Source organism: Ranitomeya variabilis, chromosome 1 (genome assembly GCF_051348905.1).
Source record: "Ranitomeya variabilis isolate aRanVar5 chromosome 1, aRanVar5.hap1, whole genome shotgun sequence".
In the NCBI taxonomy this organism is placed as follows: Eukaryota; Metazoa; Chordata; class Amphibia; order Anura; family Dendrobatidae; genus Ranitomeya; species Ranitomeya variabilis.
Window position 1 is genome coordinate 654311978 of NC_135232.1, and position 18183 is coordinate 654330160.

General features: G+C 44.2%; 1 protein-coding gene across 1 annotated transcript in view; it reads left to right on the forward strand.

The window, feature by feature from the left end:
• Positions 1-18183, forward strand: part of SLC25A21 (solute carrier family 25 member 21) — a 577980-nt gene that overhangs the window by 18965 nt on the left and 540832 nt on the right. The window contains exon 2 of the mRNA XM_077262656.1: positions 375-480. Coding sequence (XP_077118771.1) covers positions 411-480 — 70 coding nt within the window. The 5' untranslated portion in view covers positions 375-410. The remainder of the gene's footprint in view (positions 1-374; positions 481-18183) is intronic.

Sequence of the window (18183 nt, forward strand, 5' to 3'; positions counted from 1 at the left end):
CGTCATTTTGCTGCACCACGACGTACAGCACAAAACGCAAGTGTGAAAGTCGCCTTATCCAGACATTGCGGTCGGTGTGAATCCAGCCTTAGAGAAAGGAGACATTGGATAACCATACATGATTTGGGTTAGTCTTACTGGATTGCAATGATCATGAACAACCAGATGAATCGGCCCTCATGATAAAATGCCAGTGCAAGGCACCACTAAGTTCTGAGATTAAGTGATGGACAGTTTAGGGGCATATTGCTGGATAATACTGCAATGTACATAATCTATATACTGTAATGAGGCTGGCCTTGTACAGAACAGATTAGATTTTGCAGATTTCTGTGAGTCGATCATTAACATCATGTATTGTTGTCTCTTTCAAGGACATCTGGTCATCTTTACCCCTGGTCGCCACAGTCATGTCTGCCTCTCAACACGTCGGCTTTTGGACAGAAGCTTCCCAGCAAGTGTTGGCTGGAGGATCTGCAGGTAAGTGTCATATTTATGATCAGTATATATGCACAAGTCTGGACGCTGTACGTGGGACCAGTCTCGGACTAGAATGCAAACCAGCCCACCAGTGACATTGATTCTGGGAGGCACGCTGTCCAGAGTCATGGAATATTTTCTGACCCTTTTTCACAAATTTACCAATGCTTTTATATAATAATAAACTGGTTAGTTTGTTAAATGAGTGATGAGATGCTGCTTCTGTCTGTACGTGTTGCAATTACAGCTCATGTAGGGTGTCCCATTCCTACACAGAGGCCCACCTGGAGATTCCCTGTCCTCCGATTGGCCAGTCCGAGCCTATGTGAGCCTTTTACACAGGCATGGAGAGTGTAGATCCTTACTATGAAGCTACAGGAACTCTGTGGCTATATGGTGCATCTGGATTATGGAGACATTCATCTGATGAGACATGAAAAGATTTTTTTTCCTGTTGAGTTTATATACTAGAGCCCTGTAAATACACGTCTGTAGAGACCGTGTTATGTCTTTTATTACTTGTAGGATGTAATGACAAGTGGTACCATCTTATAATGAGCAGTAATACCACCTTGTACATAATCTATTAGTTTTCTATGCATTATAATACTGACCTTTCCATGGTATAAAGACTGGAATACTTTGTTTTATCCTATTTAGATCTGAAGACCTCAACAATACGTAAAAATGTAAACACATCAGGCCCACAGTCCGGTGTAAGACCCTTGGACCTCCCCAAGTTCCTTTCCCCCATCCATTATTGAACCCCTTATACCGCAAGCCACACATATTGTACTTATAAGTTTGGGACAACTCTCTCAGAGGGTCATTGTATGTCCTCTCACAAAATTACAAGTGAGAACAGAGGCAAAGCGCTGCTTACACATTTTTCTGGACTGCCGTCATTCAATATACTCTGACATCTGTCACTAACTATGCAAAGTTTGTCATTGAATGCTGTGCTCTGCAAAGGCAGCCACTGAATTGTAAAAACCTAATTACTGTATACTGAGAACTTTTCATGTCAGTCGCTGCTTTTTACATAGGTACTGGTGGCAGCAACCGAGATGACAAAAAAGCTAGCTGCTTTACTCATTCAGCTCCCTGGCTGCCAGGCGGGCGCTCACTGTGCCGGTGTGTTACTCTAAGTTTTAGTTGGCGCCATTCAAGGTAGTGGAGATTCCCCAGTACTAATCCTCCTGGATCATTTGGTTGGGGGGGCAATATTCCAAAAATGTTGTGCCCGTGCATTTCCCAATGCAAAGTGCAATTTTAGATTTTATTATTTCGGCACCACGGAGAGAGAGGGATCCGCCCTCTGGGACAGGAAACCTACAGGTGAAAAAGGCGGTCCCTCTCTCCCACATCAGTTGGTTTCCTGTCCCTGATGGGGAACCTACAGCACGTACCTTAGGAATCTTCGTGGGATGCGAGGGGCCAATACAGTACGGTTTCAGGCAGTGGGGCTCCCTGCCTCGGCTGGGTCGGTAACATTTTCCTTCCCCTGAAGCACCACCACCGGGGTCGGCGTACCTTGAGGGTGAGTGGGGAGAGGCAGTGAAGGAGGAACAAGTCTGCCTCTCCCGAGAGAAAAGAGAAAGAAAAAATTTTTACACATGAAAGCTTGGCTTTTGAGAGGGAACTCCTAAGCAGTAGGGGTTTCTCATCAAACTTAGTATCCACTCTGCTACAGAGTAGAAAATTAGTAACCACTAAAGCATACGGGAAGGTATGGAAAAAAATTCATTTCAGTGTCAGGTTCTGACCCAACTGGAGAAATCCCAATAGACAAAATCCTTGCGTTTCTACAGAAAGGGTTAGAACAGGGATTAGCTACCAGCACCCTGAAAGTACAGATAGCTGCCTTGGGAGCATTGTACAACCATGATTTAGCCAAAAATCGCTAGATTATGAGATTCAATAGAGCCTCAAGTAGATCCAGACCCATCCCTCTCTATACGACTCCTCCCTGGGACCTAAATCTTGTACTAAATGCACTAACTAAAACCCTCCTTTGAACCCCTGTCTGAGGTTCCTTTAAAAAATCTTATCCCTTAAGACCTCTCTTCTTGTAGCCTTAACTTCTGCCCGCCGTGTTAGTGATATACAAGCTTTATCGGCGTACCCACCCTTCACTCAAATACTTGAAGATAGAGTAATTCTTAGCACTGACCCAGCTTGCCTCCCCAAAGTCTCGTCACAGTTTCATAGGACTCAGGAGATCTCCTTGCCCTCCTTCTGTCCCAGTCCCAAGAATAAGAGGGAAGAAGTACTGCATACTTTAGATGTAAAAAGGTGCCTGATCCAATATCTGACAGCCACAAGAGAGTGTAGGAAGGATAGGGCTCTGTTTGTCTGCTTCCAGGGTCCACGAAAGGGACAAAAAGCGTTGAAGGCCACACTGGCAAGATGGATAAGAGACGCCATCACCCTATCCTACTCTTCTTGTGGGGCAGCCATCCCGGGGAACATAAGAGCCCATTCAACCAGAGCAGTGGCATCATCCTGGGCAGAGAGAGCCGGCACTTCAATACACCAGATATGTAGAGCTGCCACTTGGTCTTCTCCCTCTATATTTTTTCAAAAATTACCGCCTAGACTTGACCTCTTCTTCAGATCTCACTTTCGGGAAAAGGGTTCTGGAGGCAGTGGTCCCCCCCAAATGTACAATCTATGCAATTCTCTCCTTGGTGCCGTCATGGGGGAAAGAGAAAATCGTAGTTACTTACCGATAACGGTATTTCTTTGATCCCATGACGGCACCCGTACATTCCCTCCCTTTCACACACAGGTGTGCACACTAGAGTGAGTTAGTTATTAGTATTTAGTCACGCGGTGCCTCTATTAAGCTTAAATTGAATACATTTTGTTTTGTATAACCATTTAACCCCTTAACGACCGCCGATACGCCTTTTAACGGCGGCCGCTAAGGGTACTTAAACCACAGCGCCGTTAATTAACGGCGCTGTGGAAAAAGTGAATAGCGCCCCCCAGAGTCGGATTTTCTCTGGGGTCTCGGTTGCCGAGGGTAGCCGAGACCCCAGAGAACATGATTCGGGGGGTTTTTACCGACCCCCGAGTTGCAATCGCCGGTAATTAACCGTTTACCGGCGGTCGCAACAAAAAAAAAAAAAACGCGATTTGCCGTTTAATTTCTCTGTCCTCCGATGTGATCGCACATCGGAGGACAGAGAAATGTGGTCCCCGATGGCCCCCAATAGCCCCCCAATACTTACCTACCTCCCCCGGTGCTCCTCGTGTCTCCCCATGGGCGCCGCCATCTTTTTTCCGGGAAAAAATGGCGGGCGCACGCGCAGTGCGCCCGCCGCCCGGCACCCGGATGTTCTTTGGGGTCTCGGCTGCCGGGGGTAGCCGAGACCCCAAAGAACATGATCGGGGTCGATTTGCACCGACCCCTGCTTTGCGATCGCCGGTAATTAACAGTTTACCGGCGACCGCAAAAAAAAAAAAAAAAAAAAAAAAAGCGATCAGTTATTTCTCTGTCCTCTGATGTGTGCGCACATCAGAGGACAGAGAAATAGGGGGATTCGGGGACCCTATCATACTCACCCGGGGTCCCTGGATCCTCTTCTGTCTTCTCCTGCCAGCCGGCTTTTTCATCATGGCGGGCGCATGCGCAGTGCGCCCGCCATCTGCTGCCATCTGCCGGCCGGCAGGAGAAGACAAGTTGGGGCTAAAATTAGGGTTAGGGTTAGGGTTAGGGTTAGAGTTAGGGTTAGGGTTAGGGTTGGGGCTAAATTTAGGGTTAGGGCTAGGGTTCGGGTTAGGCTACTTTCACACTAGCGTTTTTTGGCTTCCGTCGCAATGCGTCATTGGAGAAAAAACGCATCCTGCAAAAGTGCTTGCAGGATGCGTTTTTTCTCCATTGGCTTGCATTAGCGACGCATTGCGACGGATTGCCACATGTCGCATCCATCGTGCGACGGATGCGTCGTGCTTCGGCGGACCGTCGACACAAAAAAAACTACATGTAACTTTTTTGCGCGACGTGTCCCACATATTTCAGTGCCACGTGCCACGTATTTAAGTGACACGTGCCACGTATCAAAGTGCCACGTGCCACATATTTCAGTGCCACGTGCCACGTATCAAAGTGCCACGTGCCACGTATCAAAGTGCCACGTGCCACGAATCAAAGTGCCACGTGCCACGTATCAAAGTGCCACGTGCCACGTATCAAAGTGCCACGTGCCACATATTTCAGTGCCACGTATTTAAGAGACACGTGCCACGTATCAAAGTGCCACGTGCCACATATTTCAGTGCCACGTATTTAAGTGACACGTGACACGTATCAAAGTGCCACGTGCCACATATTTCAGTGCCACGTATCAAAGTGCCACGTGCCACGTATCAAAGTGCCACGTGCCACATCTTTCAGTGCCACATGCCACGTATTTAAGAGACACGTGCCACGTATCAAAGTGCCACGTGCCACATATTTCAGTGCCACGTATTTAAGTGCCACGTGCCACGTATCAAAGTGCCACGTATTACGTATTTCAGTGCCACGTATTTAAGTGACACGTATCACGTATAAGTGCCACGTGTCACGTATTTAATTGCCACATATTTAAGTGCCATGTATCAAGATTTTCCATGGAGAACAGACACATCCAGAGATATGTCTGCTCTCCACGGCTGCAGCAACACACTGACAGGAGCCATAGTTCCTGTCGGTGTGTCACTGCGCATGCGCGAGCGAGTTTACCGGCGGTCATTGACCCCGGCACTCTCGCTTAACGGCAGTGCTGCGTGGGAAAGTTCAACGCAGCTGTACTGCTGTTAACCGAGACGCCGGAGTCATTGAACTCCGGAACAGTACGCGATACACTGCTAGGAGCTTCGCTCCTGGCAGTGTATCGCCGGAGAGCAGCCGATCGGCGTGGGACACTCGTTTTATGGATTCTGCGGACAGGGAGTATGAATTTGGTTTATTATTTTTGGATTTTTTCCTGGAGGATCGAGGGCTTCGCCTACAAGTGTGCTGTTGGTGAGTATATACTCTGTGTTATATGTTGTATGTACTGTGTGTCATGTATGTGTATTGTGTGTAGGTGTTTTGTGTAACTTTACAATTGTGCTAAGTCGCCGGACACAGGGACAACTCTCCCATCCTAATACCGGATGGGAGTAGTAGTCCCATACGGCGACTTAGCACAATGGTGGCACTAGCGTCGCATGGGGACACACACACGCACACACACACACACACACACAGAAGGACTCCATGCTGCTTCACTGGGGGGCGGGGGCTTCCCTCTTCCTGTCCGACGTCACGTCCGGTCCTGGGTGTCAACCCCTCCGTACAAAGACGCCGACACCCAGGACAAAGGCGCTGTGTGTGGAAGGTAATATGGGGCCCTAGGGGGATACGCAGACACGCCGCTGCGTAAAGAATTGACATGTCAATTCTTTTTACGCCGGCGTGTTTGCAGACAAAAGCGCTGCGTTTTTTTGCGGTGTGTCTGAACGGCAAAGTGAATTTCTCATTCACTTTGCCGGCAGACGAAAATGACATTGCGCATTTTTGAAAAGCGCCCGCAAAATAGCGCTCAAAAATGCGCTATGTCTGAAAGTAGCCTAAGGCTTCTTTCACACTTGCGTCGGTACGGGGCGGTCGCAATGCGTCGGCCCGATGTACCGACGCACGTTGTGAAAATTGTGCACAACGTGGGCAGCGGATGCAGTTTTTCAACGCATCCGCTGCCCAGTCTATGTCCTGGGGAGGAGGGGGCAGAGTTACGGCCACGCATCCGCGGAAATGGCGGACGCGACGTACAAAAAAAAGGTTACATTGAACTTTTTTTGTGACGACGGGGGCTAAAGTTATGGTTAGGGTTGGGGCTAAAGTTAGGGTTGGGGCTAAAGTTAGGGTTAGAGTTGGGATTAGGGTTAGGGTTTGGATTAGGGTTGGGATTAGTGTTACGTTTGGGATTAGGGTTGGGATTAGGGTTAGGGTTGGGATTAGGGTTAGGGGTGTGTTGGATTTAGGGTTTTGATTAGGGTTATGGTTAGGGTTGAGATTAGGGCTGTTTTGGGGTTAGGGTTGTGATTATCGTAAGGGTTGTGATTAGGATTATGGATCGGGTTGAGATTAGGGTTAGGGCTGTGTTGGGGTTAGGGTTGGAGTTAGAATTGGGGGGTTTCCACTGTTTAGGTACATCAGGGGGTCTCCAAACACGACAGCCAATTTTGCGCTAAAAAAGTCAAATGGTACTCCCTCCCTTCTGAGCTCTGCCGTGCGCCCAAACAGTGGTTTACCCCCACATATGGGGCATCAGCGTACTCGGGATAAATTGGACAACAACTTTTGGGGTCCAATTTCTCCTGTTACCCTTGTGAAAATAAAAACTTGGGGGCTAAAAATCTTTTTTGTTGGAAAAAAATATATTTTTTTATTTTCACTGCTCTGCATTATAAATTTCTGTGAAGCACTTGAGCTTTCAAAGTTCTCACCACATATCTAGATAAGTTCCTTAGGGGGTCTAGTTTCCAAAATTTGGTCACTTGTGGGGGTTTCTACTGTTTAGGTACATTAGGGGTCTGCAAACGCAACATAACGCCCGCAGACAATTCTATCAAAGTCTGCATTGCAAAATGGCGCTCCTTCCCTTCCGAGCTCTGCCGTGCGCCCAAACAGTGGTTTACCCCCACATATGGGGTACCAGCATACTCAGGACAAATTGGACAACAACTTTTGGGGTCCAAGTTCTCTTGTTACCCTTGTGAAAATAAAAACTTGGGGGCTAAAAAATCTTTATTGTTAAAAAATATATATTTTTTATTTTCACGACTCTGCATTATAAACTTCTGTGATGCACTTGGGCATTCAAAGTTCTCACTACACATCTAGATAAGTTCCATGGGGGGTCTATTTTCCAAAATGGGGTCACTTTTGGGGGGTTTCTGCTGTTTAGGCACATCAGGGGCTCTCCAAACGCGACATGGCGTCCGATCTCAATTCCAGTCAATTTTGCATTGAAAAGCCAAATGGCGCTCCTTTGCTTCCGAGCTCAGCCATGCGCCCAAACAGTGGTTTACCCCCACATATGGGGTGTCGGCGTACTCAAGACAAATTGTACAACAGCTTCTGGGGTCCATTTTCTCCTGTTACCCTTGGTAAAATAAAAATTTGGAGGCAAAAAGATAATTTTTGTAGAAAAAATGCGATTTTTTTATTTTCACGGCTCTACGTTATAAACTTCTGTGAAGCACCTGGGGGTTTAAAGTGCTCACCACACATCTAGATAAGTTCCTTAAGGGGTCTAGTTTCCAAAATGGTGTCATATGTGGGGGGTCTCTACTGTTTAGGCACATCAGCGGCTCTCCAAACGTGACATGGCGTCCGATCTCAATTCCAGCCAATTCTACATTGAAAAAGTAAAACGACACTCCTTCTCTTCCAAGCTCTGCGGTGCGCCCAAACAGTGGTTTACCTCCACATATGGGGTATCGACGTACTCAGGAGAAATTGCACAACAACTTTTGTGGTCTAATTTCTCCTGTTACCCTTGTGAAAATAAGAATTTGTGGGCGAAAAAATCATTTTTGTGAAAACAAATGCGATTTTTTATTTTCACGGCTCTACGTTATAAACTTCTGTGAAGCACTTGGGGGTTCAAAGTGCTCACCACATATCTAGATAAGTTCCTTGGGGGGTCTATTTTCCAAAATGGGGTCACTTGTTGGGGGTTTCTACTGTTTAGGTACATTAGGGGTCTGCAAAGGCAACATAACGCCCGCAGACAATTCTATCAAAGTCTGCATTCCAAAATGGCACTCCTTCCCTTCCGAGCTCTGCCATGCGCCCAAACAGTGGTTTACCCCCACATATGGGGTACCAGCATACTCAGGACAAATTGGACAACAACTTTTGGGGTCCAAGTTCTCTTGTTACCCTTGTGAAAATAAAAACTTGGGGGCTAAAAAATCTTTATTGTTAAAAAATATATATTTTTTATTTTCACGACTCTGCATTATAAACTTCTGTGATGCACTTGGGCATTCAAAGTTCTCACTACACATCTAGATAAGTTCCATGGGGGGTCTATTTTCCAAAATGGGGTCACTTTTGGGGGGTTTCTGCTGTTTAGGCACATCAGGGGCTCTCCAAACGCGACATGGCGTCCGATCTCAATTCCAGTCAATTTTGCATTGAAAAGTCAAATGGCGCTCCTTTGCTTCCGAGCTCAGCCATGCGCCCAAACAGTGGTTTACCCCCACATATGGGGTGTCGGCGTACTCAAGACAAATTGTACAACAGCTTCTGGGGTCCACTTTCTCCTGTTACCCTTGGTAAAATAAAAATTTGGAGGCAAAAAGATAATTTTTGTAGAAAAAATGCGATTTTTTTATTTTCACGGCTCTACGTTATAAACTTCTGTGAAGCACCTGGGGGTTTAAAGTGCTCACCACACATCTAGATAAGTTCCTTAAGGGGTCTAGTTTCCAAAATGGTGTCATATGTGGGGGGTCTCTACTGTTTAGGCACATCAGCGGCTCTCCAAACGTGACATGGCGTCCGATCTCAATTCCAGCCAATTCTACATTGAAAAAGTAAAACGACACTCCTTCTCTTCCAAGCTCTGCGGTTGCGCCCAAACAGTGGTTTACCTCCACATATGGGGTATCGACGTACTCAGGAGAAATTGCACAACAACTTTTGTGGTCTAATTTCTCCTGTTACCCTTGTGAAAATAAGAATTTGTGGGCGAAAAAATCATTTTTGTGAAAACAAATGCGATTTTTTATTTTCACGGCTCTACGTTATAAACTTCTGTGAAGCACTTGGGGGTTCAAAGTGCTCACCACACATCTAGATAAGTTCCTTGGGGGGTCTAGTTTCCAAAATGGTGTCACTTGTGGGGGGTTTCCACTGTTTAGGCACATTAGGGGCTCTCCAAACGCGACATGGCGTCCGATCTCAATTCCAGCCAATTCTGCATTGAAACAGTCAAACGGTGCTCCTTCACTTCCAAGCTCTGCGGTGCGCCCAAACAGTGGTTTACCTCCACATATGGGGTATCGGCGTACTCAGGAAAAATTGCACAACAAAATTTGTGGTTAAATTTCTGTTTTTACACTTGTGAAAATTAAAAAAAATGGTTCTGAAGTAAAATGTTTGCAAAAAAAAGTAAAATGTTAATTTTTTTCTTCCACATTGTTTTAGTTCCTGTGAAGTACGTAAAGGGTTAATAAACTTCTTGAATGTGGTTTTGAGCAGATTGAGGGGTGCAGTTTTTAGAATGGTGTCACACTTGGTTATTTTCTATCATATAGACCCCTCAAAATCACTTCAAAGGTGATGTGGTCCCTAAAAAAAACATGGTGTTGTAAAAATGAGAAATTGCTGGTCAACTTTTAACCCTTATAACTCCCTAACAAAAAAAAAAATTGTTTCCAAAATTGTGCTGATGTAAAGTAGACATGTGAGAAATGTTATTTATTAACTATTTTTTGTGACATATCTCTCTGATTTAAGGGCATAAAAATACAAAGTTTGAAAATTGCAAAATTTTAAAAATTTTCGCCATATTTCCATTTTTTTCATAAATAATCGCAAGTAATATCGAAGAAATGTTACCACTAACTTGAAGTACAACATGTCACGAAAAAACAATCTCAGAATCAGCGGGATCCGATAAAGCGTTCCAGAGTTATAACCTCATAAAGTGACACTGGTCAGAATGGTAAAAATTGGCTCGGTCATTAAGTACCAAATTGGCTCTGTCACTAAGGGGTTAAGTTGCAGCTGAAAGTTCTGTATAATGCTCTGTAAACCAACTGATGTGGGAGAGAGGTACCGCCTTTTTCACCTGTAGGTTTCCTGTCACTGAGGGCGGATCCCTCTCTCCGTGGTGCCGTCATGGGATCAGAGAAATACCGTTATCGGTAAGTAACTACGATTTTAAAGCAAAAAGTGCAACTTTCTACCAGTTTAAGGTTTCCTCCTGGCTCTAATCACCTCGTCTATGGACATCGTCGACTTCTCCCCGCTTAATTTTGCCTTGATGATTTTTTTTCTTCTGTGGTATTAATATCTTACAGAGGACTTCTGCAGAAAATAATGTGATTACCGGTATATTCTCTATAAAATAGTATTTTCTTCTATGGACGTCTGTAACAAGCTGCACATTTCCGCAGTGTTGGGGAGGAATGTGCTGAACCAATACTTTTGTCAGTAGGTGAAATGTAAAGTTTTCCGGCTTCGTCTAATGAACTGGACTCTGGAATCTACGGCTCAGTAATATCATTTCATGAATTTTCTGCCAAAGGTTGTGTTGTAAATGCCTTTAGTGGTGAAATAAGTATTGCTCATTGGCAAGTAGTTGTGGTATGGATGTGCAGGTACAAGACTTTTATGGGCAACTTAGGGTATTTTATCTGGTTTTATAATTAGGTGTTAAAACTTCTTTAAGCCTTGACCCTTTGAGCGGTACTTTTTAAGGGGTTACCCAAAAAGCAGCATGTATCATCTATACACAGGATGCTGCTTCAGTCTGAAGCACAGGGGTCCAAATACCCTTATGGGAATGGATTGGTACTAAACATCACTCCCATAGACAACAAATGGAGCAGTTGTTGCACATGCTCGCTACTAGCTCCATTCATACAGAGGACTCGATGTCTCCCATTCTTGTGATCAGATAGGGTCTCGTGGGTCGGATACCCTTAAGTGATCATACATTTACCACCTTTCATGAGGCTATGTGATATGTTATTTATGGGTCTACCCCTCTAACTCCGCTCCATTAGAGCACAGCTATAATCAAAACTTGTAGCTTAGAGGCAGCCTGTGTTATTTGAGAGTTGTCCCTCATACCAGACCATTGGGTGATTCCAGAATAAGACTAGATTGGGGATTATTGGGTATACCGTAAAGGCTGAGAACATTTACATAGACTTCCATTCTATATGATAAAGAAAGATACATTTTTTTTAAGAGGCACACACCCTTAAAGGGAATGTTCAGTTAGAAAGTGGCCTACTGTATAAAAAAGTGTTTTATGTTAGCCTTAATTTTTTTCCTATATAAAAAGAAATCAGAAATCTAGCAATTTTTCACCCTGGCCACTAGGGCTTATATTAGACTCACACTTCTTGTTTTGTTCAGAAGACTTTTCAGGGGTCTCATTATCAGGATTCCAAACACAGATACAGTGTCGCGCATTTATCGAGACAGAGAGGAGCCAGAAGACTGCAGCATCTGATTTCTCCTCCTGCGCTGAATAGAAGCACATCACCATATTGAATTGTGCAGGTTTCTTTTAGCAGTGCAGGGGTTAATCTGCTCAGTTGAGAACTCCCGGTGGCTTGCCTGCATTAAGGATCTCAACTGTTCACTGTTGGCCACTCCCTCTCCTACAAATTCTGGGCCCTGGCAAGCACTCATTGCCAGAGATAGCTTCATGGTTTAAGAGATGGTGGTTTGTTGTTGTATGAGAAGGCATTTGGTGGATTTATCTGAGCCTATTGCTAGGTTTTGGGTGTATGCTAATTCCCCTCCTTCTCCTACTTTGGTTTTACCCCATCCTCCAGGTGTTTACCTCTGTTGTCTGTGTGAGTATATTTGTATGATTGGTATTTTCCTTTATTTTTGTTCATATTACCTTGTTTGTCTGGTTGGTGTATTACTGTGCACTACTACTCCCATCTTCCCTGGGTACATACTGAAGGCGTATTCAGGAGCAAAGGCAAGCTGCGTGGCCCTGGTGTCTTCACCATCAGAAGTAATGTGGGGAATAGGGTGAGCTAGGGCGCCCCTAGCATTAGGGATAGGAGAGGAGCCCCTGGTCCCATGACATACAGTAGATGGCACCTCTGTCTCCCTTCACAATGACCAAATTAAAGCATGCCCAATTTATACTTCCACATAAGCAATATCTATGTGAATAATATTTATGTGAAGAACCGGAAGTAGGAGTCTAATATAAGGCCTAATGGCGAGTGTGGAAATTGCAAGATTTTCATTGAATATAGATAATAATAGGAAAAATATCCCTATTTAATGAGTAGGCCATTTTTTCTGATGACGGATTCCCTTCAATAAGTTTGGTTAATTTTTGACAATTTAATTTGAAATTTAAACCTGTGGTCAGGGAGTCAGCTGGATGGGCATTACAATCTCTCTCATAATATTTTGTAAATCTGCAGTTTGACATGTTTTACAACATTTTTCTGCAAATATTGTGTATGCCAAATTTGTGACTTTTTGACCTCACTGGAGCAGCCCACCGCCTTTGGTAAATTCCGGATTGTATTGCAGATTGTTAGCCAGTACTGCACTCGTACACATCGGTGTTCGCCAGGGTCCGGGTAATTGTAAATCCAAGTAATGCTACGTTCACATTAGCGGCGGGCGCCGCAGCGGCGCCGCATGCGTCATGCGCCCCTATATTTAACATGGGGGCGCATGGACATGCGTCGCACTTGCGTTTTGCGCCGCATGCGTCGCTGCGGCGCCCGCGTCCGGGCGCAGAGGACGCAGCAAGTTGCATTTTTGCTGCGTCCAAAATCAATTAAAAAAAGGACGCATGCGGCGCAAAACGCAGCGTTGTGCATGCGTTTTGCTGCGTTTTTGTTTGCGTTGTGTTCTGCGGCACCGATGCTGCGGCGCACAACGCAAATGTGAACGTACCGTAACTTATCAGTCAGGGTGAGAGGATGCGTGTGGGGTTTTATACATCCCTTCCTTTTTTGATAGATCACTTTCGTCATTTCATCAGTAACTAAACAGTTCTACATGTACGATTAAGAGTCACCTGGACTCGAAACACATCAGAAATATTTTTTATGCCCATGCTACTATTTTAATAAAGTCATAATAAAGTATTTTTAATTTTAATTCCCTTTGCTGGATTGAAAAACCTTTTTTCACAACTTTAAACAGTTTTACCCCTGAGCATCATGAAAGTTCAGGAGCTTGGAGTGTACATGAGAGCTGTATTATATCTGTATTGAGAATCCTACACTTTGTGTCGTAAGGGGTTAAAGCCTTTTTTTTGTAATTCTCATAAATATCAAGGTTGTGCAGAATTAGAGAAACAATGGCAGCTTTCTTTCAAAATAGAGCCACACCCGATTTGTCTGAAGGAGAGGACAGCGAGGTCAGTGTTGATGGGCCTCAGGGATTGCATAACATTCTGTCACGTGAGCCCCGGGAGTGCCAGTGCCAATGGCGCTGGCATCGTAGGCGAGTATAAGTGTTATTTTACTGGGGGGGGAACATAACGATTCAGAATTGGTTGTCTGAGTAGTAGACAACCCCATTAGCATGATTTTGCCAGATTCTGTTTTCACCTCCCTGACCAGGCCAAATTTTTCAATTCTGACCAGTGTCACTGTATGCGGTAATAACTCTGGAATATTTCCACACATCACAGTGATCCTGAGATTGTTTTTTTTTTTTTTTTTCATGACACATTGTACTTTGTTTGTGGTAAATTTAGGTTGATAAAATTTACATTTATTTATGAAATTATTGGAAATTTTACATTTTTTTTCAAAATGTTTCAAATTTGAAATTTTATGCCCTTTCACCAGATAGTCATACCACACAAAATAGATAATAACCTTTACCACATTTGTTCCATATCATCATCATTTTTAATATATTATTTCTATTACTGTATTATATTTTTTAGTTAGGATGTTAGCAGGAATAAAAAGATTAGCAGCAGTTTTTCATTGTTTCAATGAACTTTACAAAACTTATAATATTAGGGGATACTTCAATTTTCAAGTGCCTTTGAGGGGCCACTGTTTCAGACAACCTGCAAACAGGACCCCATTTTAAAATCTGCGTCCCTGGATATATTCAAAGCAGCATTCAGGAAGTTAGTTACAGGGAACCTGTCAGCAGGATTGTGCACAGTAACCTACAGACAGTGTCAGGTCGGCGCCGTTATACTGATTACAATGATAACTTGGTTGATGAAATCCGTCTTGTGGTTGTGTCTTCATCTTTATTTTCAGTTTGAGTTTGATATGCTCGTGCTCCGGGGCAGCCTGCGGGGTCTTGATGTGGTGCTCTGCTTAGGTATTCATACTGATGGCTTCTAACAGGTCACTGATCCCTCACTGACCTGCCCCCTAGTTTACATAATGTATTGTTTTGAAAAAAAAAATTAAATTCGTCATGCAGGTGCCAGTGGCAGTGCCTGCGCTGTAGCATAATTCGGAATGCAATAGATTATACTGCACAGGCACGGCTGGTGCCATTTTGAGAAAGAATTTATTTTTTTCCTGAAGAAAATTTATATCACTAAATAAAATGAATATATAGATATTATTGATCCGATCATGCTACATTGCAGGTGCTGCCTCCAACACCTGCATGATGAATGTAATTTATAAAAAAACAAAAAAAACAATAAGATATACAGTATGTAAACTAGGGGGCAGGTCAGTGAGGGATCAGTGACCTGTCAGAAGCCATACAGATGAATTCCTACTCAGAGCACCACATGAAGACCCTCCACAGGCCACCCCGGAGCACGGGCATATCATTAACTCAAAACTGAAAAATAAAGATTAACCCCTTAAGCCCGTATGACGTACTATCCCGTCGAGGTGGGGTGGGCCTTAATTCCCGGTGACGGGATAGTACGTCATACGCGATCGGCCGCGCTCACGGGGGGAGCGCGGCCGATCGCGGCCGGGTGTCGGCTGCATATCGCAGCTGACATCCAGCACTATGTGCCAGGAGCGGTCACGGACCGCCCCCGGCACATTAACCCCCGGCACACCGCGATCAAACATGATCGCGGTGTACCGGCGGTACAGGGAAGCATCGCGCAGGGAGGGGGCTCCCTGCGGGCTTCCCTGAGACGATCGGTACAAGGTGATGTACTCACCTCGTACCGAACGTCTTCTCCCTGCAGGCCCCGGATCCAAAATGGCCGAGGGGCTGTATCCGGGTCCTGCAGGGAGCACTTCCGGGTCGGAGCAGGCTGCAGATGAAAGCTGCAGCCTGCTCCGATGAAAGTATGATCGCGGATCTGATAGAGTGCTGTGCACACTATCAGATCTGCGATCTGTGATGTCCCCCCCTGGGACAAAGTAAAAAAGTAAAAAAAAAAATTTCCACATGTGTAAAAAAAAAAAAAAAAAAATTCCTAAATAAATAATAATAAAAAAAAAAATATTATTCCCATATATACATTTCTTTATCTAAAAAAAACAAACAAAAACAATAAAAGTACACATATTTAGTATCGCCGCGTCCGTAACGACCCAACCTATAAAACTGGCCCACTAGTTAACCCCTTCAGTAAACACCGTAAGAAAAAAAAAAAAAAAACGAGGCAAAAAACAACGCTTTATTACCATACCGCCGAACAAAAAGTGGAATAACACGGGATCAAAAAGACGGATATAAATAACCATGGTACCACTGAAAACGTCATCTTGTCCCGCAAAAAACGAGCCGCCATACAGCATCATCAGCAAAAAAATTAAAAAGTTATAGTCCTCAGAATAAAGCGATGCCAAAATAATTATTTTTTCTATAAAATAGTTTTTATCGTATAAAAGCGTCAAAACATAAAAAAATGATATAAATGAGGTATCGCTGTAATCGTACTGACCCGAAGAATAAAACTGCTTTATCAATTTTACCAAACGCGGAACGGTATAAACGCCTCCCCCAAAAGAAATTCATGAATAGCTGGTTTTTGGTCTTTCTGCCTCACAAAAATCGGAATAAAAAGCGATCAAAAACTGTCACGTGTCCGAAAATGTTACCAATAAAAACGTCAACTCGTCCCGCAAAAAACAAGACCTCACATGACTCTGTGGACCAAAATGTGGAAAAATTATAGGTCTCAAAATGTGGAGACGCAAAAACTTTTTTGCTATAAAAAGCGTCTTTTAGTCTGGTTTCACACTTGCGTTTTTATCTGCATGCGTTTTTTTAAAAAAACGCATGTGTGAAAAAATGCATGTAAACGCGGTAAAACGCATGCGTTTTTATAGAAAAACACAAGAAAACAAGAAAAAAACAAAAAACCCTAACCCTACCCCTAACCCTACCCCTAACCTGAAATACGTGGCACTGAAATACGTGGCACTGAAATATACGTTTATATACGTATATACGTATATAAGTGCCACGATATTTCAGTGGCCACGTATATAAGTGCCACGTATTTAAGTGCCACGTATTTAAGTGCCACGTATTTAAGTGCCACGTATTTAAGTGCCACGTATTTCAGTGCCACGTATTTCAGTGCCACGTATTTCAGTGCCACGTATTTCAGTGCCACGTATTTCAGTGCCACGTATTTCAGTGCCACGTATTTCCGTGCCACGTATTTACGTGCCACGTATTTACGTGCCACGTATTTTTCAGTGCCTGAAATACGTGGCACTGAAATTCGTGGCACTGAAATTCGTGGCACTGAAATATCGTGGCACTGAAATATCGTGGCACTGAAGTATTTACGTGCCACGTATTTTTCAGTGCCTGAAATACGTGGCACTGAAATACGTGGCACTGAAATACGTGGCACTGAAATATCGTGGCACTGAAATACGTGGCACTGAAATACGTGGCACTGAAATACGTGGCACTGAAATACGTGGCACTGAAATATCGTGGCACTGAAATACGTGGCACTGAAATACGTGGCTCTTAAATACGTGGCTCTTAAATACGTGGCACTTATATACGTGGCACTTATGACTGTCAGAAAATGTTCAGTAAACGGTTAGGGGTGAGGTTAGGGGTAGGGTTTCAGGTAGAATTGGGGAGCTTCCACTGTTCAGGCACATCAGGGGCTCTCCAAACGCGACATGGCGTCCAATCTCAATTCCAGCCAATTCTGCGTTGAAAAAGTAAAACAGTGCTCCTTCCCTTCCGAGCTCTCCCGTGCGTCCAAAAAGGGGTTTACCCCAACATATGGGGTATCAGCGTACTAGGGACAAATTGAACAACAACTTCTGGGGTCCAAGTTCTCTTGTTATCCTTGGGAAAATAAAAATTTGGGGGGCTAAAAATCATTTTTGTGGGAAAAAAAATATGTTTTATTTTCACGGCTCTGCGTTGTAAACTGTAGTGAAACACTTGGGGGTTCAAAGTTCTCACAACACATCTAGATAAGTTCCTTGGGAGGTCTACTTTCCAATATGGGGTCACTTGTGGGGGGTTTGTACTGTTTGGGTACATCAGGGGCTCTGCAAATGCAACGTGACGCCTGCAGACCAATCCATTTAAGTCTGCATTCCAAATGGCGCTCCTTCCCTTCCGAGCTCTGTCATGCGCCCAAACAGTGGTTCCCCCCCACATAGGGGGTATCAGCGTACTCAGGACAAATTGGACAACAACTTTTAGGGTCCAATTTATCCTGATACCCTTGTGAAAATACAAAACTGGGGGCTAAATTTCATTTTTGTGAAAAAAAAAAAATATTATTTTCACGGCTCTGCGTTATAAACTGTAGTGAAACACTTGGGGGTTCAAAGTTCTCACAACACATCTAGATAAGTTCCTTGGGGGGTCTAGTTTCCAATATGGGGTCACTTGTGGGGGGTTTGTACTGTTTGGGTACATCAGGGGCTCTGCAAATGCAACGTGACGCCTGCAGACCAATCCATTTAAGTCTGCATTCCAAATGGCGCTCCTTCACTTCCGAGCTCTGTCATGCGCCCAAACAGTGGTCCCCCCCCACAAATGGGGTA